General features: G+C 37.0%; 1 protein-coding gene across 2 annotated transcripts in view; it reads right to left on the minus strand.

The window, feature by feature from the left end:
* The window catches only part of LOC150085821 (uncharacterized), a 354,492-nt gene that overhangs the window by 232,794 nt on the left and 94,023 nt on the right, over positions 1-27,675 (minus strand). For both annotated transcript variants that reach the window (XM_090374264.1, XM_090374263.1), the window contains exon 2: positions 26,326-26,384. In XM_090374264.1, the coding sequence (XP_090230390.1) occupies positions 26,326-26,384 (59 nt within the window). The remainder of the gene's footprint in view (positions 1-26,325; positions 26,385-27,675) is intronic.

Below are 27,675 nucleotides of genomic sequence, written 5' to 3' on the forward strand. Positions count from 1 at the left end.
TATTCCTGGCAGACACATACACTTGAGACCCATAATCTAATTTTGATCGAACAAGTGCATGACACAGATGGAGTAAAGTGAACCAGTCTGCACTCCAAGAAGTAGAAGAGAGAGCACAAAGAATGTTCAACCCTCTCGTACACTTGGTATGTAGTTGACGAATATGATGTCAACATTTTATCGAATGAGTCCCAAGGATTTTATCTCCACTACTACTGGAATGGTGCTTTTTCCAAATCTTAATTCAGGTTTGGGGTGAAGGTTATCTTACGACAAAAATGAATGTAAGCTGCCTTCTCCGGAGAGAACCAGAAGCCATTCGCCAATGCCCAGGAGTTTAGGCAATCAATGGCTTGTTGCAGCTGTTTCTCAATAACCCTCATGTTGCATGACCAGGAAAATATACTGAAGTCATCAAACATAGAGGGCACTCTTCATGGTTGGAAAAAGTTGTTCAGTAATGGAGTTCACTTTGATGGCAAAATGCATAATACTTAAAACAGATCCTTGTGGTATGACCTCCTCTTGGTAAAAGGACGAGAGAAGGTGGATCCTAACTAACTTGGAACAGGTAATGGGTTAAAAAGTGTTTTTATAAAAATAGGAAGTGACCCCTTAGACCAAGTTTGTAGAGGTCTCTTAAAATACCAAATTGTGTCGTACGCTTTCTCCATGTCAAAATATGGACACCAGGTGTTCTCTTTTTAGGAAAGTAACTCGAATAGATGTCCCCAGTCTAATTAAGTGGTCCAAAGTGGACCTGTTCCTTTGGAAGTCGCACTGAACATGGGAGAGAAGGTCATTTGATTCTGAATACCATAAAACACGAGCATTGACCATGCTCTCCAAAATTTTGCACAGACAGCTAGTCAGAGCAATTGATCTATAATTTTTTGAAAATTTAGGATCCTTGCCTGGCTTGGCAAAAGCAAGAATAGCTGTCTTGTGCAAGTTGTCCAGAAACTGCTCTTCAAGAAAGATTCTATTGTATAGGAAGAGCAACTGGTCCATGGATTGTGGTGGGAAGTATTTAAACACCTCCCACCACAATCCATGCAATGACATCCATTGTGCAATGATTAATCATTGCACAATGTATGTCATCTGGTCCAATGGCACTAGCCTTTGTAAGGGCAAGAGCTATTTTCAGCTCTTTGATGGTGAATGGCTCATTGTATGGGTAAACACTCTTGGATGTAAAATTGAAGGCTTTTTTTCAGCTTTACATTTAAGGACCTTTGGGGAATAAGATGACACTGCTGAGATGTTAGAAAAAGTCTCCCCAAGAACATTAGTTATTGCAATTGGATCTGCAATAGTACATGCATTATATTCCAGTGCCGAAGAGGGGTATGTGCTGTGTATTTTCCCTTCATTTTCCGGAATTTTGGCCCAGACTACCTTAGAGCTGGTCACCTGAGACAGAAGATGTAAAGCGGATCCAGGACTCCCTTTGAGTCCTGGGGAGACCTTTCCTAACATCTCTGATGTTGGATAAGACATGCATTAGCCCATGCACATTTAAAAGATATAAGATTAGCTGTGGTGGGATACCGCCAGAATATCCCCCTGGCTTTGCTTTGCACCTTTATTGCTGATGTGCATTATGAATTCCACCATGGTTTGGGAAATGGCAGGAACCAGGTATGTTTTTGGAATGGCAATCGCAGCGGCATGGAAGATACTTTCTGTGATGTACATAACTGCATCATTGATAGGTTCCTGACTGACTATGCTGATGTCAAAATTTGCCAGATGTTGAAAGGCATTCCAGTGAACCTGTTCAATCTTCCATCATGATAACCTAAAAGGAAGACAAGTTCTCCCACTATGTAAGCAGGTTATCACAGGGAAGTGATCACTTCCATATGGGTTTTCTTCTACCTCCCAGGTAAGCGAAAGGGGGAGAGAAGTAGAGCGATAGAAAGACCAATGGTAAAAAACATATGGTTAGGCATGTGGAAAAAGGAGTTAGTTCTCACATTAAGAGAGAGAGGTCATTGTCCGTGAGCATATGCTCAAGGACAATGAGATGTCAGTCCCAGGTGGCAAATAAATCAAACATATTGTTAATAAAAAACCAAAAGTAAGGCAGATTGCTACCACTTTTAAGTTAAAGGAAAGCTACACAGGTTGGAATGGGATCTGATTACTCACAAGGACTTCAACTCCTCCATGGGCAGGTCCATCCCCAGTTACTTCTGTCCTTATACATTGCAATATTATTAAATGATAGGTTTTCGTTTGCCTTCAAATATGTTTCCTGCAAGCAAACGCAAACTGTCTCGTGCTTTTGCAGGATGGCCTTTATGTTGTCAGTATTTCTCTGGAACCCATGGCAATTCCACCGTAGGTAGCCATTATTTTGGCTTGGTGGGTCCATCAGGCAGCTTCCAAGGTGCTGAGGGCTTACTTTTGCCAGTCTTGGATTTACCTTTTTTGGGGAAATATGGATACTGTCCAGTGTTCATTTCTTCCTCCACAAATATTTAGAAGACTGGATCATCGTGTACCTCCTTCTCTTCGACATCCATATGTTCTTGAGATCTAGGCGATACTTCATTTTTTTGGGGAAATATGGATACTGTCCAGTGTTCATTTCTTCCTCCACAAATATTTAGAAGACTGGATCATCGTGTACCTCCTTCTCTTCGACATCCATATGTTCTTGAGATCTAGGCGATACTTCAGGCTTCCTATTCTATACTCCGGCAATTGCTTTTGTTACTGATGAAGCATTTGGAGGTACCGATACGGGAGTGTCAGCTGACTGATCTTTATATGCAGATTTTTGTGACCTTAAGAGGTAACATGCAATGGGAGTGCATGACTATTTTGGAGGGATGGTCATTTCAGTATGTGTTCTGGACGTATATAAGTTTGTTTATATTTATAGGTTTCACCCCTTTTCTTGCCTCCTGATATAATATGTTCAGCTCTGCCTTAAAGTCTTTGAATTTCTTTTTTCTTTCCACCTCTGCCATGCTCATGAGTAGACTGGGCACCTTGACAGTTAATACAAATGGGCTTTGCAGCTGAACTACTCGTTCCAGCAGCTCTACAACTTTCCTAAAATAAGGCCTCCAGACCTGTATACAGTACTCAAGGTGTGGCTTGACAACTGCCTTACACAAAGGGATAATCACCTCCATATCACTGTTAGAAAAATTCCTGTATATCATTGACAAGACACCAAGATCTGCAAGCTACTCTTGCAGACCATCTGCACTCCTCAGAAAACTTCCTCTCTGCCTATACAATTACCCACAGGCCCTTTTCATTCTCTACCTCGTCAATGTAATACAACACAGTTGATATGTTACTCTGGGGTTACTGCTTACCATATGCAGTACTTTACATTTGTCAATGTTAAACTTCAGTTGCCACCTCTCAGCCCATCTGCTCGATTTTTCTTGATCCTGTTGCAGCAGCATACTTCATTAGTGTCATTAACAACCCTGCTGACTTTTGTACTGTCTGCAAACTTGGACAATAAGCCTGATATACCATCATTAATATCATTAATAAATACAGAAAACAACAATGGACCCAACACTGAACCCTGGGCACTCCACTAATAACATTAGTCCATGAAGAGCAGTGTCCATTGATTACCACTCTGTGTCTTCTCCGACTCAACCAACCCTTTAGCCATAGCAGCAATTTGCCTCCAATGCCACACTGCTTCAATTTGTGTAGCAGTCTTCCATGTGCAACAGTATCAAAAGCCTTTCTAAGATCCAAATATATGATATCAAAATTATTCTTTGCATCCAGTTCCTTTGTGACCACATCATAATATCTAATCAAATTGGTCAGACAAGACTTTCCCTTAACAAACCCATGCTGTGTACGAGCTATAACTGAAGTGTTGTCTAGAAGATCCTGCAGTGCTTCTTTAACCAGTGCCTCCATTAATTTCCTAACAGGTCTGTAATTACTTGTGTCCTCCTTTGTGAATTGGGGTCACATTTGCATATCTCCAGTCCATGGGTACCTGCCCTGAGTCCAAGGAAGCTCTCATAATTATGGTTAAGGGTTTGCTTACTTCCTTTGCTACCTACATTAATATAACTGGATAGATCCCATCCACCCCAGGTGCCTTCCTTATGTCTATCTTCAACAATTTCGCCCCCACTTTGCTCTCAGTTATTGCAAAATCATCTAGCTCACTGCCAGAGTTTAATTCACCTCTGGCATTCCCTTCCCTGAATAACTCCTCATGTGTGAATGTAGATGCAAAATAGTCATTTAGTTTGTTAGTTACCTGAGCAGTATCATTATCAGTTGTACTATTGATATCAAGTGGACCAATCTGATTCATCCCATTCCTTCTAGAGTTTACATAAGTAAAAACTCTGCTGTTTTTCTTTGCATCCTTTTCCAAAGATTTCTTGTAATCTGCCTTTGCCTGCCAAACCTCCTTTGTGATTTGGTTACAGACTAGCTTATATCTACCATAGGCTTCCATGTCACACATTAATTTATATGTATCCCATGCATTTTTCTTCTCTGCAACATGTCTCATTAGTTCATCTGACATCCAGTTAGGCCTAAACCTTGAACAATATTTCTTAGTTGGTATCTAAAGCCTAGTAGCTTCCAAGATAAATTCTTTGAATGTTTCCCATTTTGAATTTGCGGTTGATAACATCATCAGTTGGTCCCACCGTATAGAATTTAAATACTCTCTCAGACCACCGTAGTCGCCTTTACGAAAGCGAAAACCCTTCCCTTTACCCCTGATGGTAGTTACCTCTTTGAGTAAATCCCACTTCAGCACACTGTGATCACTGCCACAGTGTGGTTCCTTTATCTGTAAATTCTTAATGCATGAATAATCACTGTTGATAATCAGATCAAGAGTATTACTCCCTCTAGTTGCCTCCCGTACATACTGCTGTAGAAAACAATCATCAAGTAAATCCACAAAAGCCTCGCTAGTGTGTGAGTGGCCAACCCACAAATTCCAGTCAATATCTGGGAAATTAAAATTCCCCATTATAAGACACTCTGATTTTATCTGGACCACTCTATTATTCTCTATAATTGTTCATTGTACTCAGAATCATTAGGCCTATAACAAATTCCTACCCTCAATTTTTGGTTTCCCAGTGCTTATGTGACACCAAACTGACTCAATATTGCACTGTCCATCTATGTCAACTGGATGCACTTCCTTGGATTTTATGTGTTTCTTAACTAATAGCATCACCCCTCCTCCTCCCTCCCTGACCTGTCTATCCTTCCTTGTACACATTGTACTGCCCAAATTCCATTTCTGTATTCCTAATATCTGTGTGATATCACATCTCTGATATCCCAACAATATCTGCCTTTGATATTTTGACCAACACCTCAAATTCATCAAATTTATTTACCAAACACCTAGCATTGGTGTACATGCAAGTATACATGCTCCTGTTCCTATTCTTAGCTACGCTAACACAGCCCATGTATTTACTTGTTCTGCAATGACTCCCATCAATCTCTGAAATCCATGTACCTTGATTTCCAGGCCTGCTCATTCCAATAGCAGCAGTGCAAGAATCACTTTCACCTCTGCCACTGGCCACTGTTAATCTATTAGTCCGTGTATCCCAACCAAACTAACCGTTTTCCGACCCACCTAACACAGCCTCGATAGCATCAGCAAATATTCTTGCACCCTTTCTATTTAAGTGTATCACATCCCTGTAGAAGTAGTCTTTCCTATTAACAAGCACAGACAAGGCTGAGAAAAATTCTATCCCTTGGAGAGACATGCACAATCTCTCCAAGGTCGAATTGATCGACAAGGCTCTCATCATATACTTCCCCCTGTCATGTATGGGCAGAATTGCAGACACTTTCAAATTCACTCTAACTCGTGGTTTTTTTTTTTTTTTTTTTTTTTCAACATTGAGCAGATTGGCATTAAGGGCAAGTTGCTGCAATGGATAAAGGGATGATTGACTGAGAGAAGACAGAGAGTGGTAATCAATGGATGCTGCTCTTTGTGGACTTAGTTATTAGAGGAGTCCCCAGGGTTCGGGTTGGGCCCATTGTTGTTTTAAATTATTATCAATGATACTAATGAAGGTATATAAGGCTTAATGTCCAAGTTTGCACACAATGCAAAGGTTTGCAGTGTTTTTAATGACAGTATGGAACTGCAACAAGATTTAGAAAATTTGGGCAGATGGGCTGATGGGTGCCGACTGAACTTTAACATCAACAAATGCAAAGTACTGCATATGGGTAGCATTAACCCCAGAGGAGAATTAGCATTAGTTGATGCATATGATGCAAGAAAGCAAGCTTACACAACATTAGCCAAAAAAAAAAAAAAAACCCCTTCCCATTTTGACTATTCGGTCACTCCAAACATTAGTCTAGTTCAGCCTTAAATTTATTTAAGCAATCAACTTCCACAACAAGAGATGGAAGTCTGTTCCAGCAATCGACTACTCACTGGCTAAAGGCAAACTTCTGCACATCTATTCTACAACTGTCTTTCCTCAATTTGAATCTATGCCCACACAGGTTCTTAGTCTGAACAAGCAGAAGTATCCCGTCAGCATTGAGCCTGCTCAAACCATTCAAGGCCTTCTACACCTAGTTTCCAGAAGCTGCAACTTGCAGGATTAAGCCTCTCTTGGTAAAAGCAACTCTTTGTTCCTCTCACCATCTTGTTGCCCTTCTCTGTACTCGTTTTAGCAACTCTACATCCTTCCTAAAATGAGGCCAACAGACCAGTATGCAGTACTCAAGGTTGTGTATCATTGCCTTATACAAGGGGATAATCACTTTCTTGTGTCTGCTAACAAAATTGCTTTATATCATTGACAAAACTCCATGACCTGCTTTGGCAGGCCATCTGCACTGCTCAGAGAACTTCATATCTGACTGCACAATTACCTCGAGGTATTTTTCATTCTCCACCTCCCTGAATGTAGTACCAAACAGTTGGTACATTTCTCTTGGATTACTGCTACCCATAGGCATTACTTTACATTTGTCAATGTTAAACTTCAGACGCCACTTCTCAGCCCATCCACCTAACTTTTCTAGATCCAGTTCCAGTACCATACTACCTTTAGTGTCATTAACATCATTACCCTGCCAAATTTTGTATTATCTGCAAACTTGGACATTAAGCATGATATACTTTCATTGATATCACTGATAAATACACAAAACAACAATGGGCCCAGCACTGAACCCTGGGGGACTCCATTAATAACATTAGTCCATGTAGAGCAGTGTCTATTTATTACCACTCTGCCTTCTCCCACTCAACCATCCCTTTATCCGTTGTAGTAACCTGCCGTTAATGCCATACCACTCCAATTTGTACAGCAGCCTTCCATGTGCAACAGTATCAAAAGCTTTTCTGAAATCCAAGTATACGATATCAAAATTATTTTTTTCATCCAGTTCCTTTGTGACCACACTGTAGTATCCAATCAAATTGGTCAGACAAAACTTCCTCTTAACTAAACCCATTTGTGTCTGAAATATTACTGCAGCCTTCGCTAGGTGATCCTGCATCACCTCTTTAACCAGTGACTGTATTATTTTCCCCGGAACAGAAGTTAAACTAACAGATCTATAATTATTTGTGTCACTCTTTGAATCCCCTTTGTGAATTGGGAATACCTTTAGACATCTTCAGTCCATGGGGACCTCCCATGAATCTAAGGATGCTCTCATAATTATGGCTAAGGGTTTGCTAACTTCCCATGTTGCCTCTTTCAATATAACTGGAGAGATTCCATCCACCTCAGGTGTCTTTTTTATGTTTAACTTCAACAATTTCTCCTCCACTTTGCAAATCGCTAAGCTACCTGTTAGAGTTTGATAAACTTCTGGCACCTCCCCCCCCCTTGAATAACTCCTCATGCACGAATGTAGATGCAAAATACTTATTCAGTTTATCAGCTACTTGATCAGGATCATCAACAGTTGAACCATCAATATCGAGTGGACAAATCTGATTCATCCCCTTCCTTCTAGACTTTACACAAGTAAAGAACTCTTTGCTGTTTTTCTTTGCATCCAAAGATTTCTCGTAATCTGCCTTGCCTGCCTAACCTCCTTTGTGACTTGATTACATACTAGCTTATTCTGCGGTAGGATTTTGTGTTGCCTGATAATTTAAATGCATCTCGTGCATTTTTATTCTCTACCACGAGCCTTGTTAATTCATCTGACATCAATTTATGCCCGAACTGTGAACAGTATTTCTTAGTTCATATGAAAAGCCTAGTAGCCTCCAATATTAAGTCCCGGAAGGCTTCCCATTTAGAATTCACCAGTGATAACATCATCAGTTGATCCCACTGCAGTCACCTTTATGAAAGCAAAAAACCTTCCCTTTACTCTTGATGGTAGTTACATCTTTAAATAAATCCCACGTTAGCACTGTGATCACTCTAACCTAGTGGTTCCTTTATATGCAAATTCTTAATGCATGAAGAATCACTGCTGATAATCAGATCAAGGGTATTACTCCCTCTGGTTGCCCCTCGAACATGTTGCTGTAGAAAACAATCCTCCAACAAATCCACAAAAGTCTTGCTAGTGTGCTAGTGACCAACCCACAAGTTCCAGTCAATACCTAAAAAGTTAAAATTCTCCAATACAAGACATTCTAATTTACTGGTCCACTCTATTTCTCTGCACAACTGTTCGTTGATTCATCAGAGTCATTAGGGCCTATAACACACTCCTACTCTCATTTTCCCTTTCCCAGTGTTTATGTCACACCAAACAGACTCAATATTGCACTGTCCACCCATGTCAACTGGTTACACTTCCTTGGATTTTATGTTTCTTAGCTAACAGCATAAACCCCTCCTCCCTTCTTACCCTGTCTATCCTTTCTGTACACACACAGTACTCCCCAAATTCCAATTCTACACTCTTATATCTGTGTGACACCATGTCTCTGATATCCCAACAATATCTGACTTTGATGCCCTCATCAACACTTCAAATTCATCAAATTTATTTACTATACTTCTAGCATTGGTGTACATGCACCTGTTCTTACTCTTAGTTACCCTAAAACACCCCATGTATTTACTTGTTCCATGATGACTCCCAGCAGCTCTTCAAATCCCAAGCAACTTGCTCTCTAAGCTGCTGCTCATTACAATTGAAGCAGTGCAAGAATCAACATACCAACTGTATAGTACTTTGTAGCAGAGAATGAAAAAGACCTAGGCTTAATTGTGCAGCCAGATATGAAATTATCTGAGCAGTGCAGACAGGCTTCCAGAGCAGCTCACGGGGTTTTGTCAATCATATACATGAATTTTGCTAGCAGGGATAAGGAAGTGATTATCCCTTTGTATAAGGCAATGGTCAGGCCACACTTTGAGTATTGCATACAGGTCTGGAGGCCTCATTTTAGGAAGGATGTAGAGTTGTTGGAATGAGTACAGAGAAGGGCAATGGGATTGGTGAGGGAACAATGGGTTGCTCTTACCAAGGCTTAAGTTCTTCAAATTGCAGTATCTAAAGACTAGGCACCTTCAAGGTGATCTGACTTAATTGTATAAAGCCATAGAATGGTTTGAGCAAGCTCAATGCTGATGAGATTCTTCCTCTTACTCAGTTAGATTTGTTTTGCGTGCTGCACTGAGTGACTGGAGAAAAATTAGTGTGTTAAATTTTCCATATCTTGCTACATGTAAGAGGAAGTTATTTATGTTTTTACTGCCGATACACACCTGAGTGGGCATAAATTCAAATTGAGGAAAGATAGTTGTAGAATATATGTGCAGAAATATGCCTTTAGCCAGTGAGTGGTTAATTGCTAGAACAAACTTCCATCTGTCATTATGGAAGTTGATAGCTTAAATAAATTCAAGGAAGAACTGGACAAACGATTGGAGTGATTTGATGGATAGATTTAATACAATTTTTTTTTTTTTTTTTTATAGCTAGTGCTGTATAAGTTTGCTTTTTTTGCGCCCTATGCCTGTACTAGCACTAATGTTAATATGTACAGATAGGTTTGATTCCTATTTACTACAAAAAGTTTTTTAGTGAATGATATGAACTACTTACCAAGAGAATGACCAGAAAGTTGCAGAATGATTCACATAATTGTGAATTGGGGGTATTTGGTATTTATTTAGTAGTAGTGGTAAAATGATACATGGAATTCCATCAAAAAATAAATAAATAAATAAAATAAAACAAAACAGACACACTATATTTACCCATCCCTTCACTGATCTGCATTTTAAAAAAAGTTGTCTGATGTTTTACTGCTGATAAGAAATCTGATCAGAACTACATTTTTAATAACTATTTCGAAAATTACTTGAAATTTGCTCTATCATGTCAGAATATTTTACATAGTGGTGGAGGTGCTCCTGGTTTATTTTGTAATTCTACAAGTTTTACAACTATGTTATTTTTTATATAAAAATATAAAGTAATATAAAGTTTGCTATAGACCACGGGTGTCCAACCTTTTCCCATACAGGGGCCATATTCGAAGTTAGATTTGTTTCACGTGCTGCACTGAGTGACTGGAGAAAAATTAGTGTGTTAAATTTTCCATATCTTGCTATATGTAAGAGGAAGTTTCTATTTTCATGTTACCATTTTTTTATTTTCAGGCTATATATAAAAAATGCAAATTCCCAACACTTATGTGCAGCAAATCTCTGTCAGTGATTTAATTTTTAGATTTTATTAAAATTAAGACTTACTTTTGTTTTGTTTTTTAAAAATACCTTACTTTTGCTTTTAAATGGTCACTTTAGAAAACTTACAACCTGAAAAGGATAACTGCTTTTCAATATTAAGGTGAATAAATAAATATAATGATACACCTAAAATTGAAAATATTCGAAAATTTTATTTGAAAGTACAATACATAACATTTATTGAGATGATTGAGGCTGGATATTTTTAGAAAACTGTTCAAAATTTGCTTGACAATTTTTTAAGGAATGAAGATGCTCATTTGTTATTCTGTTTCTTTTTAAATATTTATTTGATTTTGTCCGTGAAAAAAAGTTGCTCACAAACATATGCTGATCCTCAACAAAATAGCCATTTTGATGGCATTTTCTTTTATTACAGGAAAATCTTCAGATGGGAGAGCTTTGTAGAATTAAAATGCTTATTTTCACAGTCCATATACTGTACTTATTTTTGAACCATGTTTTGGCTTGAAGATGAATAATTTCAAGTTGCAAGCCGGGATTGTAGTTTCCAGTCATAGAAGTAAATGGATTCTCAAACAAGCTTATCTCTTTTTCATGGGATCTTATATCGGCAAATCGATTTTCAAACTCGTCAAAAGGTTATTGTAATAATGAGAGGCAACGATTATTTAGAAATACAGCAAACTCTCATTTACCAGAACACTTCAAGACTAAATTTTAAAAAATAATAAAAATAACCAGAAATCATAAAATTCAAGTAATAACTAGAATAGGTATAAACAGATGTTTTGCAAGTCATAAATAGGTGACAAGAAACGGCATTATAAGTCGTCATTGGGAGATTAGTGTATTCATTATCTTGCAACCCCCACTGTCTTCACACCCACCCGTTCAAAAAAAAAAAAAAAAGGGAAGGGGAAGAGAGAATAAATGTTTAGTTTGTTTTAAGGAGTTGCATTGATTGTCATGTTCTGACCCCCACTGCAAAAAGACAAATTTTGTTTCGTTATTTATGTCAAGAATGTCGAAAAATTTTTTATAGTAAATATATATATTTTTTGTTTGTGCTTTCAATTAAACAGAAACTTGAGTAGTGTGTGGCAAGTTTTCTCATTTTTTATCACCATACTTTTTACGCAGGTTGCTGAAAATTTTTTAATACAATAAAGTCCCTGGCTTACATAACTTCAGACTTATGTTAATTTTTTTTTTCTTTTTTAGGATCGTAAAATTTAAAACAGTAAAAAAAAAAAAAAAAAAAAATAAGCAATCAATAACGACGATCACAGCATGCACAAATGAAATTAGCATTAGTAGAGGCATATGATGCAAGAAAGCAGCATATACAGCATCAGCCAAAAAAAAAAAAAAAAAAAAAAAACAACTTGATACGGAGTAACAAACTTAAAATATAGGAGTGAAGGTCCTGAAAATTTGTTTTTTTTTTTATATAGATATGACTGAAGATTTCAGTGAAGGGGACACACACATTTCACAATAATAACGTAAAATCCACAGAATTCCAGCTATTGGTATTATCACAAATGCAGTAAGATTGAATTTACTACCCGTTTATAATGAATTACACTAATAGAAAAGTCCAATAAACCAGAAACTGCAAATTTCCTTTATTGTTTTATGGTAGTGATCTCCAGAAATGTGCTTTAGTAAAATGTGAGCTTGCGTGGGGTGATAATAGTGAGTTTTCGCCTTCACCCTGTGTTCTTTACAGAAAATTCCATTCTGATGGTTATCATGGTGCTTACTAAGAGAATAAGTGACAGTAAATCTACCAAGTGCTAGTAAATCTACCAAATCTACTATAAGTGCTAGTAAATCTACCAAGCAAAGGAAAGTGGTCAAATTGATCAGAAAATTAAAATAATAAGGATGTATAAAAATATTCAAACATTAACAAGTATCGAGTGGAATTCAGATTTGTCAGTGCCAACGGTGAACACAATAATAAAGGACAAAGACAGAATACCAGAAGCAGTGAAGAGATCAGCACCAATGAAGTCAACTATAATAACCAAGGCTACGAAATACACATCAGTTTTTACAGTACAATAAACATGTGTTTTTTCTTCCTTTTACCTTTTCCTATGTATCACTTCGGCTACTTCACCGCTGTCCCCAGATAAAGTTTTTAATTGAACTCATTAAAAATATATAACTATTTTTCTATATATATATATATATAACTAAACTAATCGTGTCCAGTATTTTCGCCGTAAACACCTTTACTGCAAACATTTTTGCCTTAAAAGATAAAATAACTGGTTGACAGTTATTTCATTTTTTCTTTGACATTTCATTTCTCCTTTGACAAATCAACCGCCTTCGGCAGACAATATATTTAAGCTAGTTGACAGTTTGGTTTCATTTCTCCAATGATGAAGTTCTCGCAATACCCCCATTTTTATATTATATAAATCTTAGCCCTCATAATGGTCTATACAGTGACAAATAGACCTAGTGGTCTTAAAATAGTAGATGATAACTGCATATATCGACTTGATAGAAAATATGGTGATAAAACTTACCAGAAGTGTAAAATAAGAGAGTGTAAAGCCAGATTGCATTCTATACTAGAAAATGATAACATAGCTTGCAAATCCTTCAGTAGCACAGTCATCCACCCCACCTGTCAAAACCAAAAGTTTACCAATGGCAAATATAAAAGAGGCGGCTACAAATTCACAACAGTCTTCGAGAGCATTAATTATAGATTCTTTAGCTAAGTTAGATACAACAACTTGTTCTTTAATGCCGTCTTTAACAAATTTATCACACAATATCAGAAGTTGGAGGTAAAAGAAGAATCAAGCTCCTCCTATCCCCAAAAAAAGAAATGGTTACATGATTCCTGATGAGTATAAGTTTCTTGAAAATGGTGAAAGTGTTTTGTTATTTGATAGAGAACATGATGTAGACAGAATTTTGGTATTTGGCACAGAATCTGGCTTAGATGATTTGGTGAAATCTAAGGCCTGGGCATGTGATGGAATATTTAAATGTAGTCCAGATATTCACTGCCAGTTATATACATTACATATATTGATAAGAAATAGCAGCATCCTTCATCTGTTCGTTTTACTTCCAGGGAAATCTGAAGAAACTTGCAGCAGATTTTAATACATCGTAAAGAACTTACGTCCGACATTAGATCCTCAATCCTTAATGATCGATTTTGAGAAAGGAAGTATAGTCGCTTTCTCTAACATATACACGAATACGGCTATAACCAGCTGTTTGTTTCATATGGCAAAAAATATTTACCACAAAATCATTGAAATTGGAAAAGGTTGCACTATCAAACAGATGCTGAATTTAACATGAAAATTAAATGCATTACGGCATTAGCATTTCTTCCAGCTAGTGATTTTATTGATGGCTTTATTGAGCTGACATATGGCGATGATTTGCCCCAAGAGCTGGTTTCTTATTCTAAAACATACTACATTGGAGGAGAAAGATACCACGGGCCTCGAAGGCACAGAGTTGAACCCACATTTCCCACAGAACTTTGGAACAAAGTCTATCAACGGACATGTGACAATATGGCAAGAACGAACAACAGTGTAGAAGGCTTTCACAATGCAATACAAAGTTCAGTTACAAATATACATCCTAGTATTTGGAAACTGATAGTGAAAGAAGAAATTTTAGGGAAAAAGAAAAAGTGCGATGCCAAATAAGGAGACAAATCAACAAGCAAAAAAAATGTATAATACTGTACTATGAACGAAAGACTTCGAAGACAAGCTTAGGTACGATCCACAAAATAAAATCAGTTATTTGCACAGTATTGCCAAGAATCTACACGCATTTTAAATGTATTCAAATATTTTGCATTTTAATTTTTTGCAATAGCCTTTTTAATTTTTTTATTAATTTTTCATGTTTTGTTATGTTCTTTTTTTAATGTACCACTTTTCTTTTTTGTTATTTTATCTTTTACGACAAATTTGCCTTACGACGAAAATGTTTGCAGCAAAAATACCTAGAACCATAACTAATTAATCGAAAAATATATAGTTATTTTTCTTCATTCTTCTGAAGATATTATGTGGTTTTTGTATTTTGGCATATCAGGGATATAGTAGCAATATTTTATTAGTCATTCCTATTGTTCACTTTGAAAGTGGAGGTATGCAAATATGTCTCCTATTCACAAAGGGGAATTCCCAAAAATACAGGAACTTACTGTATTTTTGGATTAAACGGGAAATCGATTATCCGGAATTTTTTTTAAACCATCTAGCCCAGAAAATCGGGAGTCTACTGTACTAGTTTCTTTTAGCTCGGAACAACATTTAAAGTGAACTAGATTGTCTTGCTCAATTTGGAATTCAAATAATTTAATGGCACCGTAACAAATCGGAAACCAATTTTACTTTCCCTTGTAGTTTTAAATTAAGAGCATTTAAATTACTAGAAATGTCTATAATAATTGTAAGATCAAGTAGCCACTCCATGTTTGATAGTTATTTTATTGATTTCCCTTTTTGTCATAAAAATATCAATTTCATGATGCAGTTTAAAGAAACGATATGATACTTTGGCACGACCAAGCCATCTCACTGCACTGTGTAAAATTCCAGTTTTGTATTCAGCTTCAATTTCTGAAAGAAACTGTTGAAACATACGCCAATTAAAGCCATGTGATCATATAAAACAGTTGAAATAACCACATTCATAAAGCTGAAGATCCAATACTTTCCACAGAGAGCATGCACAATGCAGTGAATTCCAATCGGAGGTTCAGCTCTGATATCCATCATTTTCTTGGTTTTTAGGAGCATTAGCAACTAAGGCCATATTGCTCCGGGAATATGCAGTGGTCATTCCCTGACCTCTCCGCATCCTCCGTATTTGGTGGTGACGGGCTCGAACCCCAGTCTAATCAAGAAGCGTGTGCTACGCACTGTTGCTCCTTCCCACCTGGCTAGGGAGGTGACTCATTTTCTTGGTTATTCTACCCATAAGTCCAATGTTTTTATCAATCTTATTCTTTTGTTCAGTCAGTGTTGACTCCTACCAGGTTTTTAATATTTAATCATAACTTTTCGATACGAGGGGGTATCAAAAAGTTCGTACCCTGTTCTAGATAACACATCAGCAGGAAGATGCCATTTTTAATATAAGTTGCCTACATATTCAGTAACTAACATGTGAAATTTCATTCCCATAGGTGATCGTACACCAGAGGTAGAGCCCGGAATCTGAGGAAGGGCACTATGGTTGGCAAAGTGGAGTATTGAGCAGTGATCAAATTCCTGCATTTGCAGGGCAAGAAAGCTGTGTATGGGCTGAATTGTCCATCCTATGACACTGTAAAAAAAGTGGAAACGGGAGTTCCATTGTAGTTGTACAAGTGTCTTTGACGAGCCAAGAGAAGGAAGGCCATCAACATTCACAGACAGTGAGATGGTTGCAAAGAAGGTTGAACAGCTGGTGCTGAGTGACAGACGAGTGACAATTCATTTCATCACAAATGCAGTGGAAATTAGTTATGGATCTGCCAGCAGCATTTTACACGACCATCTGCATATGTCTAAGGTCTCCGCACGATGGGTTCCACGATTGCTGAAGCCTTTGCAGAAGCAATGTCGAATGTAATGTTCTCGCTAACTGTTGGATTTGTTTAATTCAGATGTTGAGAACTTTTTTGATTGGTTGGTGACAAACGACGAATGCTGGGTGTACCAGTATGAACCGGAGAGATGTGTCAAAGCAGCAGAAGCGCACCTCCTCCCCACCTCCCAAAAAAAGGCAGACCACTCTATCTGCAAAGACGGTGATGTTGTCCGTGTTTTGGGACAGAGAAGGGGTTATCCTGACAGATTACCTACCTCATGGTTCCACACTTAACAGAGTTAAGTGTGGAACCATGAAGTAGGTAATCTGTCAGGGCATGCAGAAATCTACAGAAATCTTTTGAAAAAGTTACGCGATGCTTTGAAGGTGAAAAGGCGTGGAATATTCACCAAAGTTAATGCACCAGCTCAAACGGCCGTTTCCACCATCGACTTTCTTGCCCAGTGCAGCACCCACCCTACTCTCCTGACCTAGCACCATCAGACTTCTTGTTTCAAGAAATGAAGAAATCATTGCGTGAACGCTGCTTTGATTCGTCTCAGGAAATCATCAATGAAGTGGAATCGTGGTTTCAAGAAAAAAGGGCAGACTTCTACGATCAAGGCATTAAACAACTGATCCATAGCTGGGAGAAATGTGTTACTATACATGGAGAGTACACAGAAGAGGATTAAAGTTCCTGTGAAGTTTCACCTTTCTAGGGCTATTATTTCTAGGTAAGGGTACGAACTTTTTGATTTGACCTCATAAATTGGCAAAAATTTTCAAGAAGACTTTACCTGTGTTGTTCTGTGAATTCTCTGTAGATTAACTAAATCTTCACCTGGTACAAAATTATCATTAATTCAACATACGAAGATAAGGAGGCAGACTGCGTCATCTGCATCAGCACGGTCATCCAGTACCGCATTAAAATATTTCACTTGTTTTATGTTTTCCAAAAGTTTTTTGAACCAATTCTCTCCAATATCTTCTACCCTTCACACAATTGTTTGTCGAAACAAGGTAATGTCTCGTATCATTATTCATTTCTCCAGAAAACTTTCTTCCACAACTTTTAACAAATTCACCATCACTGAACGGTTTACTTTCAAAAGCGATCAAATGTACAACTGGATAACTGGCAGTTACAGCAGATAAATTTCTTGATCGATACGTTTTCAGTGTGTTTTGTTGTTTTCTTAATTTGTTTTGAACACTTTATTTTAGCAACATTCCTTTATATTGATGACATGCTTGGAATCATAGTTTTAAGTCATATTCTTTAAAAACTGATACAATCTCCTTACACACCAAACACATTGCATTTTCATCATACTCAATGAAGAAATAGTTTTCAGTCCACCTTTGATTAAAAACATGATTCTCCAAAATCGACTTTCCTCTTTCAGAAAATTTTTAAGGATGATTTTTTAATTCAATACAAATTAATAATAATTTAATACAATGAACAAGTTATATCAAAAATAGTAGAATTTCACTATATGAAAGGATTGATGGGTATATAATATGCATATGACTGCATTGGACTACATGTAACATGTTTGGTGCAGTCGAGCTTGATGCTTGCACTCAACATAAGAGTTGAATTCCCGTATTTTGTAATTTTCAGAAAATGTGCGAAACGCAGTTGTTCCAAAAAACGGAAATTGAAGGGATAAACAAGGAAGAAGAAAAGTTGGTTCTGTGAGTTTGAAGTTGGACAGTATCAGGAGGTTGACTAGTTGTGGCAAGTGTTCCAAATGGTTTGGAAGAGAGAGGGGATAATAGATGCCAATTCAGAAGAACAGTGCCCATCGAAATACCTACAAAAAAGGCATGCAACAGAAACAGAACAACTATGACACAAACAGTGGAGAAACATTGTAAGAGATGGGTCATTAATTACCCTAACTACCCTCCTTTTAATGGGAACTAAAAGACTAAGTGAGGTTATGGGGATACTGCCCCAGATCTAGGAACAATATCCGATGGTAAGGTGGATTTGAGATTTGTACAGAGTAAGTAGGTATTTAGAAGAAAAATAATCTGACAGTAAAAGAGAATTTTTTAGATGCAGAGGAAGAAATATTGTGAAGAAATAAGTGATGTACTTATGCCAAGAGAGATTAAAAGTCAGAGTAATCCCTAATAAAGGTATGTGATCTCATCTAAAATTCTGAGTGAAATCTGAATAACATAAGCACAGAGGGAGAAGAACCTTTTTGCAACATATGACAGAACTGAGTTTTAGAAGAATTGAAATTAACTAAGTTATCTCTGCCCCATTGGAGAATTATATGGAAGTGGATATTTGAGAAGTTGAAGCTGTGAAACTGTGCAGGTTAAGTTTCTCAAACTGGAATGCAACATGCTGTCATCAACAAAACATTGCTGAAATTCAGTCCTCTTGACTCAAGTGGTGGTCTCTTAGGTGGTCATACCTAAGAGAATGTCTGTGACAAGCCTCAAGGACCAACATTTGCCTAATTTATCCACATTGTTGGAGTAACATACCTGGATCACTTTAACCATCCTACCCACCTTTGATTTAGCAGCAAACCTAGACATTAGACTTGATGTGCTTACATCAATAATATGATTAATAAATATCGAAAACAGAAAAACACCACTGATAACATAATACATGAAGAGCAGTGACCATTCATAATCAGTCATTCTTTCTTTCTTTTTTTTTTTTTTTTTCTTCTTACCTGCACTACTTACCACCATGCATGTGTTGAAGGCTGACAAGGCAGAAGATACTTGCCGACATTAAACGAATTCCTGTAAACTGCAATTTTTGGGAAATACATGTAAAGGAAGGAAGGAATAAACGAGGAAGAGAAAAAGATAGTGCTGTGAGTTTACAGCTGGACAGTGTGAATGGATGCTGAGTGGTTGCAACATGTTTGAACTGGTTTGGAAGAGAGTGGTAAATTATGTATGGTGAGTCAGAAGAATAATGCCCTGAGGTATCTATAGAAAAGTGATCATCTATGAGGCAGAGAATGGAGACTTTGTAAGAGGCAGGTCATTAATTAACCTGAGAGAACAAAACTCTATCTCACAGACAAGGAACAATATTATATGGTAGGGCAGATTTGAGATTTTATAGAGTGAGTAGTGTTTAAAAGAAAAGTAATACAGAGAACAAAAACATGAACCCAAAGGAGGCAATATTTATGATGTGCTTATGACAAAAGAGACTAGAAGTCAGGAAGTCATTCTCTTATGGAAGATGATCCATAAGAGAGATATTGGATTTTGTCTAGAAATATGATTGTCAAAGATGAGCATAAGAATATACTCTTTTTGTTCCAAGAAATAAGAGGACAGAGTTTTAAGAGGATTAAGTTAACTAAGTGTCTTCAACCCACAGAATTACCTGAAGATCACATTTAAATAATGGGGATGAGGAGAATTTTTAACAATTTGAGACTGTTTGTGCAGGCAAAGGATGCTCAAGCTGGAAGGTGAAATGTATTGTGCTTTCCTTAGCAAAACTATGAATAGGATTTCTAATCAGTGGAAGTAGGTCATTCAAGAGGAAAAGAGTGGTAAAACTGAACCTTGGGGAGAAACAGAATTAGAAGATAAATTAGAAGACAGGGAGATGTCTACTACCCAACTGCAGTGAGTGGTCACACATAAAATTCAATGACCAGTTACAATGGAAGCTTGCCTTCATGCAGAACATAATCAAAAGCTTTACAAAATAGCAAGAGCAACTGTTTGACTTTCACCAAACTTTTCCACCCAATTTGTCCAAAGATGAGTAATAAAAAGCCAATCACCAGTAGATAGAAACTGCTGAAATCCATGTTTCCAATCACTGATCGCACTGAAAGTCGTGAAAGGTTTAAAGAGTTGGCAGTTTATGTATTTCTCCATTACTCTGATAAAAATAGAAGTGAGTTAACTGGGCAATAACTGGAAAGGAGGAGTTTGTCACCCTTTTTAGGCTAAATATGAGCAAATTTACAAGCAAAAGGAAAAAACACCAGTGCAATAGAAAAGTAAAGGGCAACACAAAATAGAAACAATCTCAATAGCACAAGTTTTTTAAAACAAACTGAGGAATTCCAGGAATCTGGAGCTTTCACTGCAACGATTGTTCAGAATTCTTCTAGCATTCCTCTATCCTTTAACTTATGGCAAAAGGCACGATAGAAGGTGGTTTAACAAGATTATCAATACAAGAATTAGAATAAAAGTAGGATGCTAGTAAGCCAGTTTTATCTTTAGCTGAAAATGCAATAGAACCATCAGTTTCTAACAGAAGTGGGAGTATAGACCAAAAGTTGCAGCTCATAGCTTTGACAAAAGACCACAATGCTTTACTACCATTCTGAAAAAGTTCTCTACTCTTAGCCTGTTCAAACTTCAGTTTGGGTTGATTAATGGCTATTTTTACAATTGTTGCAAGCTCTAGGCAGAAAATAAAGGAGATTTGGATACGAGCCATTTCTGATATGAAACATTTCACTAGCACAGTCTGAGGAAACAGTGATATGAACAACTTAATCAGCTGGGTCTATGTAATTAGAAAATTGGAACAAGCTCAAGTTGTGCACATTAACATCACCAAGCAAAATTACCTCACCGTTAGGAAATTTACACTGAAACAAGTCAAATTTCAGAGTTCTATGTGATCAGTGGAACTGAAAAATCAAGTCAACAGATAAATTTGACAGAATTCAAATTAAGTGGTCTCCAATAAGGAATATCAGATTGGACATTATTAGCATTACTAGTGGCAAATGATGCAACAAAGCAAGCTTATACAGCATCAGCAAAAAAAAAAAAAAAAAAAAAAAAAGAACTTCCCACTTCACCAGTCCATTCCCTCCAAATAGTTGGTCCAGTTCTTCCCTGAATTTCTTCAGACTACCAGGCACTCCACTAACAATAGTCGATAAAGAGCTGTGTCCACTCAACCAACCCTCTATCCATAACAGTTACTTACCCGTAATGACATTCTGCTTCAATATATATTGCAGTCTTATGTACCACAGTACTGAAAGCATTCCTGAAATCCATGTATATGATATAAAAACAAACTATTTTTTGCATCCAGTTCCTTTGTTACTGCATCATAGTATCCAATCAAATTAGTCTATCTAAATCCCTCCTTAACAAATCCATGCTGTATATGAAGTATAACTGCACTACTGTCTAGATCAGTGTTTCTCAACCTTTTTTTCTTCGTGTACCCCCAAAGAACCATGTTCTTATTTTTGTGGCCCCATATATGTATGTCTACTACATTTTACAAGTAAATCTCTACACTTCAATTCTAAGTGCTTACAGGGAGTTAACTTTTTTGTACTTATATAGTAAAACAGGTGATAAGACACCTTTTAATAGAGAGGGCTTCATGCCATTATTACACAAAATATGACTGCATATTACACAGAATGGAAGAGGTGGATCACACTTGTTTGAAATGAAACCATAATTAACATAACTTTCGTCATAATAACGATATTTGGGTTTAGTCTCAGCTTTCAAAGATTTTGTGGGATTGTGTTCAGTTTTAGTAGATTTTCCAACGACATTCTGAACACCACTTGGTCCACATGAAGGAGTAACAATTATAACTTCATTAGATCTTTGCAATTCATTATTTTCACTACATACACTGCCATCCTCACCTTCACATTTTCACTTTAAAATAAACTTATCTGTAATGGGGTATTAAAATAATCACACAGAAGAATTAACAGGAAAAATCACCACACAACTGCAACTGTATGCACACAACTGTCCCCACAAGCTTACAGACAAGAACTAAAACAAAATGGACGGTGAACGGCTGGTAATCTAACAACCATCAGACACGGTTCAAGTGATTTCGTAAATACTCGGTAGTACTGGCAAAATCCAATTATACTCACATTCCGTTTTGGATTAATTAAACTTGATTAAAAAATTTGACTAAGAACAAAATTGGATTGTGTGTGTTAATATCCGCCAAATTATGGGGCAGTAATTTTTTTTAACCACTAAATTAACAATAATTAAAAAGAAAAATTTAATTATAAAGCATCGATATATACTTAAAAATATCATTTCGTATTTCTTAATAGCAATAAATAAATATAGAGATAAATTAGTTTTTTTATTAGATAATCTAATCATGTATTTCATTAATTATTATCTCCATAAAGTCTTAAAAAATAATTTTTTTATAAATTTTTTGAAAATATATACCATCTCAATCAGAATGCCAAAATTTTTAATCAAATTTAATTAATCCAAAAATGGAATGTGCGTATAATCAGATTTTGGCATACTTGACACTTCAACGCACCACTTCAGATGAATCATCACTTAAATCACAATAGTGTATATACAACAATACAAAACACGCTTAAGTAAAAAATCAGATAAATCATCACTTAGCTTAATAATGGCAATAGTGTAATTACTACAGAATATGGTTAAGTAAAAAATGTATTTCAATTGTTCTAAAATATTTTTGTTTCTTGTTAATCTCTTGCGTACCCCTTGGGGATGTTGTTGTTGTTTTTGGTTTTTAGGAGCATTAGCAACTAAGGCCATATTGCTCCAGGATATGCGGTGGTCATTCCTTAACCTTTCCGCATCCTCCGTATTTGGTGGTGACGGGCTTGAACCCCGGTCTAATCAAGAAGCGTGTGCTACGCACTGCTGCTCCTTCCCACCTGGCTACGGAGGCGCCACTCCTTGGGGAGCTCCTGCGTACACCCTGGGGGTACACGTACCCCAGGTTGAATAATGCTGGTCTAGATCATTGGTTCCCAAAGTGGGCAGTACCACCCCCTAGGAGGCTGCAAAGAAGCGGGGGGGGGGGGGGGGGGGCAGGAGGGCATTTGAGGCTAGATCTTACCAAGTGTGTTGATCGTTTATTTACTATTTTTTAGGTTAGCGCATAGCACGAATATTTGTGCATATCTGTTAAGTAATTAGACAGGGTGTCACACAAATGGTGTGCAGAACTAATAAGATTCCATTCTCAAATCTGAGTACACCATTTTCGGGAACTATCATCCTGACATGGCAGACAAGAATTTAACGTTTTTCAATCACTTCGTGTCAAATTGCAAAAGTGGCGAAAACTATCAAGTATATTTTTAATGCCTCACAACACAAAACTGATGGTTTGCATGCACCATACAATATTTCATTGTTGATTGCCAAGTCTAGAAATCCACATACAATTGGTGAAGAACTCAATCTTACCGGCAGTAAGTGAAGTTGTGCTTACTGTTTTACATAAGTCACCACACGAAGTAAGAGTATTCCTTTAAGCAACAATTCAGTTCAAAGACACATAGATGAAATGGCTGAGAATGTGGAAGATATGTTGTGTAACATACTAAGGACTACAGAATTTGCATTACGGCTAAATGAGTCAACTTTGCCAGGCAATGAATCTTTGCTTCAAACATGTGCATTTGATGAAAGTTAAGTTCAAAAGTTGTTGTCAGGGCAGTTAGAAACAGATACTAAAGGTGAGTCAATATTTCGTGTTGTTGAGCAGTTTTTTAAAGACGAGAAAATTCCAGTTGTTAATGTATTTCCTCTTGTGATGGATGGAGCTCCATCAATGACTGATCGCTACCATGGCTGTGTTGTGTACTTGAAGAAAGTTGTACCAAATGTCTTTACTATTCACTGTGTTATTCATCGCCAACATCTGGTTGCAAAAAACCTCAGTGATCGCCTTCACAAGTCATTACTGGTGTTAATAAAATCATAGCCCATGGTCTAAACGACAGACTATTCCAGAAGCTTTGTGTTGAGAATAATGATTTTCAACGTTTGTTGCTTCATAAGACAGTTTTATAACCTTTTTAATTCTGTTGTGGAGTTTTTTGAGGAGAAAGATGCTTTTCTTAGTGATAAACTTAAAAGTATCACGCATGACATTGTATATTTGTAAAGTTCAATAAATTAATTTACAGCTGCAAGGAAATTATATCAAACTTATTAAGGCCAAATCTGCAGTATCCATTTTTATTTCAAAGTTAACTTTATTCAAGCACAATATAGACCATCGTGAGCTATATAAAGCAAGCTTATATAGCAGCAGCCAAAAAAAAAAAAAAAAAAAAATTATCTTCTAATTTCACCCATCTATTCGATCCAAATGTTTCTCTAGTTCTGCCTTGAATCTATTTAAGCTATCAACTTACAACAACAGATGGAAGTTTGTTCCAGCAATCAATCACCCGCTGGCTAAAGGCAAACTTCCACACATCTACCCTACAACTTTCTTTCCTCAATTTGAATTTATGTCCCCTCAGGCGATTATTCTGAGCAAGGGAAAAAATCCCATCAGCATTGAGCATGCTCAAACCATTCAAAGCTTTATACACCACAATCAGATCACCTCGCAGGTGCCTAGTCTCCAGACACTGTAATTTGCAAAACTTAAGCTTTTTTTTCTTAAGAGCAACCCTTTGTACCATTCACTAATCTTGTTGCCCTTCTCTACACTCGTCCAGCAGCTCTATATCCTTCTTTAAATGAGGCCTCCAGACCTGTAAAGGTGTGGCCTGATCATTGCTTTATACAAGAGAATAATCACCTCCTTATCCATGCTAAAAAAAATCCTGTATATCACTGACAAGACACCATGAGCTACTCTTGCAGACCGTCTGCTGTTGTTGTTTGTTTAGGGATTATTAAGTGCATCGGCAACTATGACCATAGTGTGCCAAAGCACACCGTCTGCACTGCTCAGAAAACTTCATATCTGCCTGCACGATTACCCCAGATCCTTTTCATTCTCTACCACTGTTGGTTGATACATTACTCTAGTTGACAGTTGATACGTTACTCTAGGGTTACAGCTTCCCATATGCAGTACTTTACATTTGTCACTGTTAAACTTCACCTCTCAGCCCATCTGCTCAACTTTTCTAGATCCTATTGCAGTAGAATACTATCATTACAGTCATTAATAACCCTGTCAACCTCCGTTTCATCCACAAACTTAGACATAACCCTGATATACTTTCAACAATATCATTGATAGATACAGAAAACAACACTAGGCCCAACACTGAACCTGGGGGACTCCACTAATAACATTAGTCCACAAAGATTACCACTCTCTGTCTTCTCCCACTCAATCATCTCTTTATTCATAGCAGCAATTTTCCTCCAATGCCACACTGCTCCAATTTGTGCAGCAGTGTTCCATGTGCAACAGTATCAAGGATGATGATCTGCGAGTGTTTTTTGACGTTGGATATGCTGCATAAAGATATGCCTGAACGATTTAAGGATCTTCTTTCGAGAGAAATTCCAGATTGGATGATGAATCCATTTTTAGGTAGATATTAATGAAATTGGGGTATCAAACTTAGAGGAAGAACTAATTGAGTTACAAAATAATATTGAACTGAAACTGAAGTTTAAGAAATCTTATCAAGAGTTTTGGTTACAGAAGAAAATTTCTGATTATTTTCCTGCATTATGAACAGTGGCTAAGAATCTACTGATTGCATTCCCAACTTCATATTTAGTAGGATGTTGTTTTAGTGTAGTCACCCAACTTACCTACCTCCAAGAAGCAAGAAATCGATTTCAGATTACTGAACGTGGTGATTTAGGACTCTTTCTAAGCAACTTTAAACTGGACATTGAGAAACTGGTATTACGTCATCAAGCCCATCACTCATATTAAAAATTTACAGAAAAATAAACTTGTTACTAAATGTAGTTCTAAGACTTTTGTTAAATTGGCAGATTTTTAAAAGCTAGAGTAACTAGTCTAGTAATTTCAATATGTTGAATTAAATTAAATAATAAACTTTTATTGGATTTGAAATAAATGTGCAATTAATCATTACCGCATTGAATTTATTTTTTATTATCTTCCTCATTGGGTCATGCAGACTGCCACTCTGAAAAATATTTTTATAAGTTAGGACTGGCGGGCATTGGGGATGCATTTATGGAACCAAGGGGGCGGTGACTTGAAAAAGTTTGGGAACCACTGTTTTAACGTGTTTTAAATATGCAAAAAAATATATATATACTTCTAATAATCATATGCAAGTAATATTTTTACCTTCTTTTATCTAGTTTTTCTTCTCCCTCTTCTTTGCCATCGTTGCTGTCTATCTCTTCCTAAAACAAACAAAAAAAAATTAATACGGATAAATATACACAATGTTTATTGTGTATATACACAATTTCAAAAACATAACTTCCCAAAGTCAATTAAGCTAAATCATGTATTTGCATATTAAATCCAATCAAATTCATGCACAGCACGAAGAAATCGATAAGACAACAATTGAAGAAAAGATAAAGCACCTTCTAGCTACCACGGCCAAACACACCTAGTCAGGTACAAATGAATTAAATGCATGTATACAGGTCTAGAGGCCTCTTTCAAGAAGGTTGTAGAGCTGCTGGAACGAGTACAGAGAAGGGCAACAAGATTAGTGAATGGAACAAAGGGTTGCTCTTACGAAGAAAGGCTTAAGTTTTGCAAATTACAGTGTCTGGAGACTAGGCACAGGCAAGGTGATCTGATAGAGTGTATAAAGACTTGAACAGTTTGAGTATGCTCAATGCCGATCAGATTCTTCCTCTTGCTCAGAATAATCACCTGAGAGGGCATAAATTCAAATTGAGGAAAGACAGATTAGGATAGTAGGAGAGATGTGCGGAAATTTGCCTTTAGCCAGCGGGTAGTTGGTTGGTGGAACAGACTTCCATTCCTTGTTGTGGAAGCTGATAGCCTAAATAAATTTAAGGCTCAGCTGGACTGGTATTTCGAATGAACGGGGAGGGGGGGGGGATGAAACAGGAGTGGTTGTTTTTTTTCTTTTTTTTTTGGCTGATGCTGCATAAGCTTGCTTTCTTGCTTCATATGCCTCTACTAATGCTAATGCTAAAAACTTCATATCTGCCTGCACAATTACCACTGTCAGTGTAGAACCACAGAGTTGATACATTATACTGGGGTTATTGCTTCCAATATGTAGTACTTTACATTTCGCAAAGTTAAATTTCATTTGTCACCTCTCAGCCCATTTGCTCAACTTTTCTAGATCCTGTTGCACCATCGTGCTGTCATTAGTGTCCTTAACAACCCTACCAACCTTCGTATCATATGCAAACTTGGGCATTAAGCTTGATATACCATCATCAATATCATTTATAAATACAGAAAATAACAATGGACACAACACTGAACCCTGAGGGACTCCACTAATACCCTTAGTCCACGATGAGCAATGTCCATTGATTACCACTCTGTCTTTTCCCACTCAACCATCCCTTTATCCATAGCAGCAATTTGCCTCCAATGCCACACTGTTCCAATTTGTTCAGCAGTCTTCCATGAAGTATCAAAAGCCTTTCTAAGATCCAAATATATGATATCATTCCCTGCATCCAGTTCCTTTGT

Source organism: Mastigoproctus giganteus, chromosome 5, assembly GCF_048544385.1.
Source record: "Mastigoproctus giganteus isolate SK-2022 chromosome 5, ASM4854438v1, whole genome shotgun sequence".
Taxonomy (NCBI): Eukaryota; Metazoa; Arthropoda; class Arachnida; order Uropygi; family Thelyphonidae; genus Mastigoproctus; species Mastigoproctus giganteus.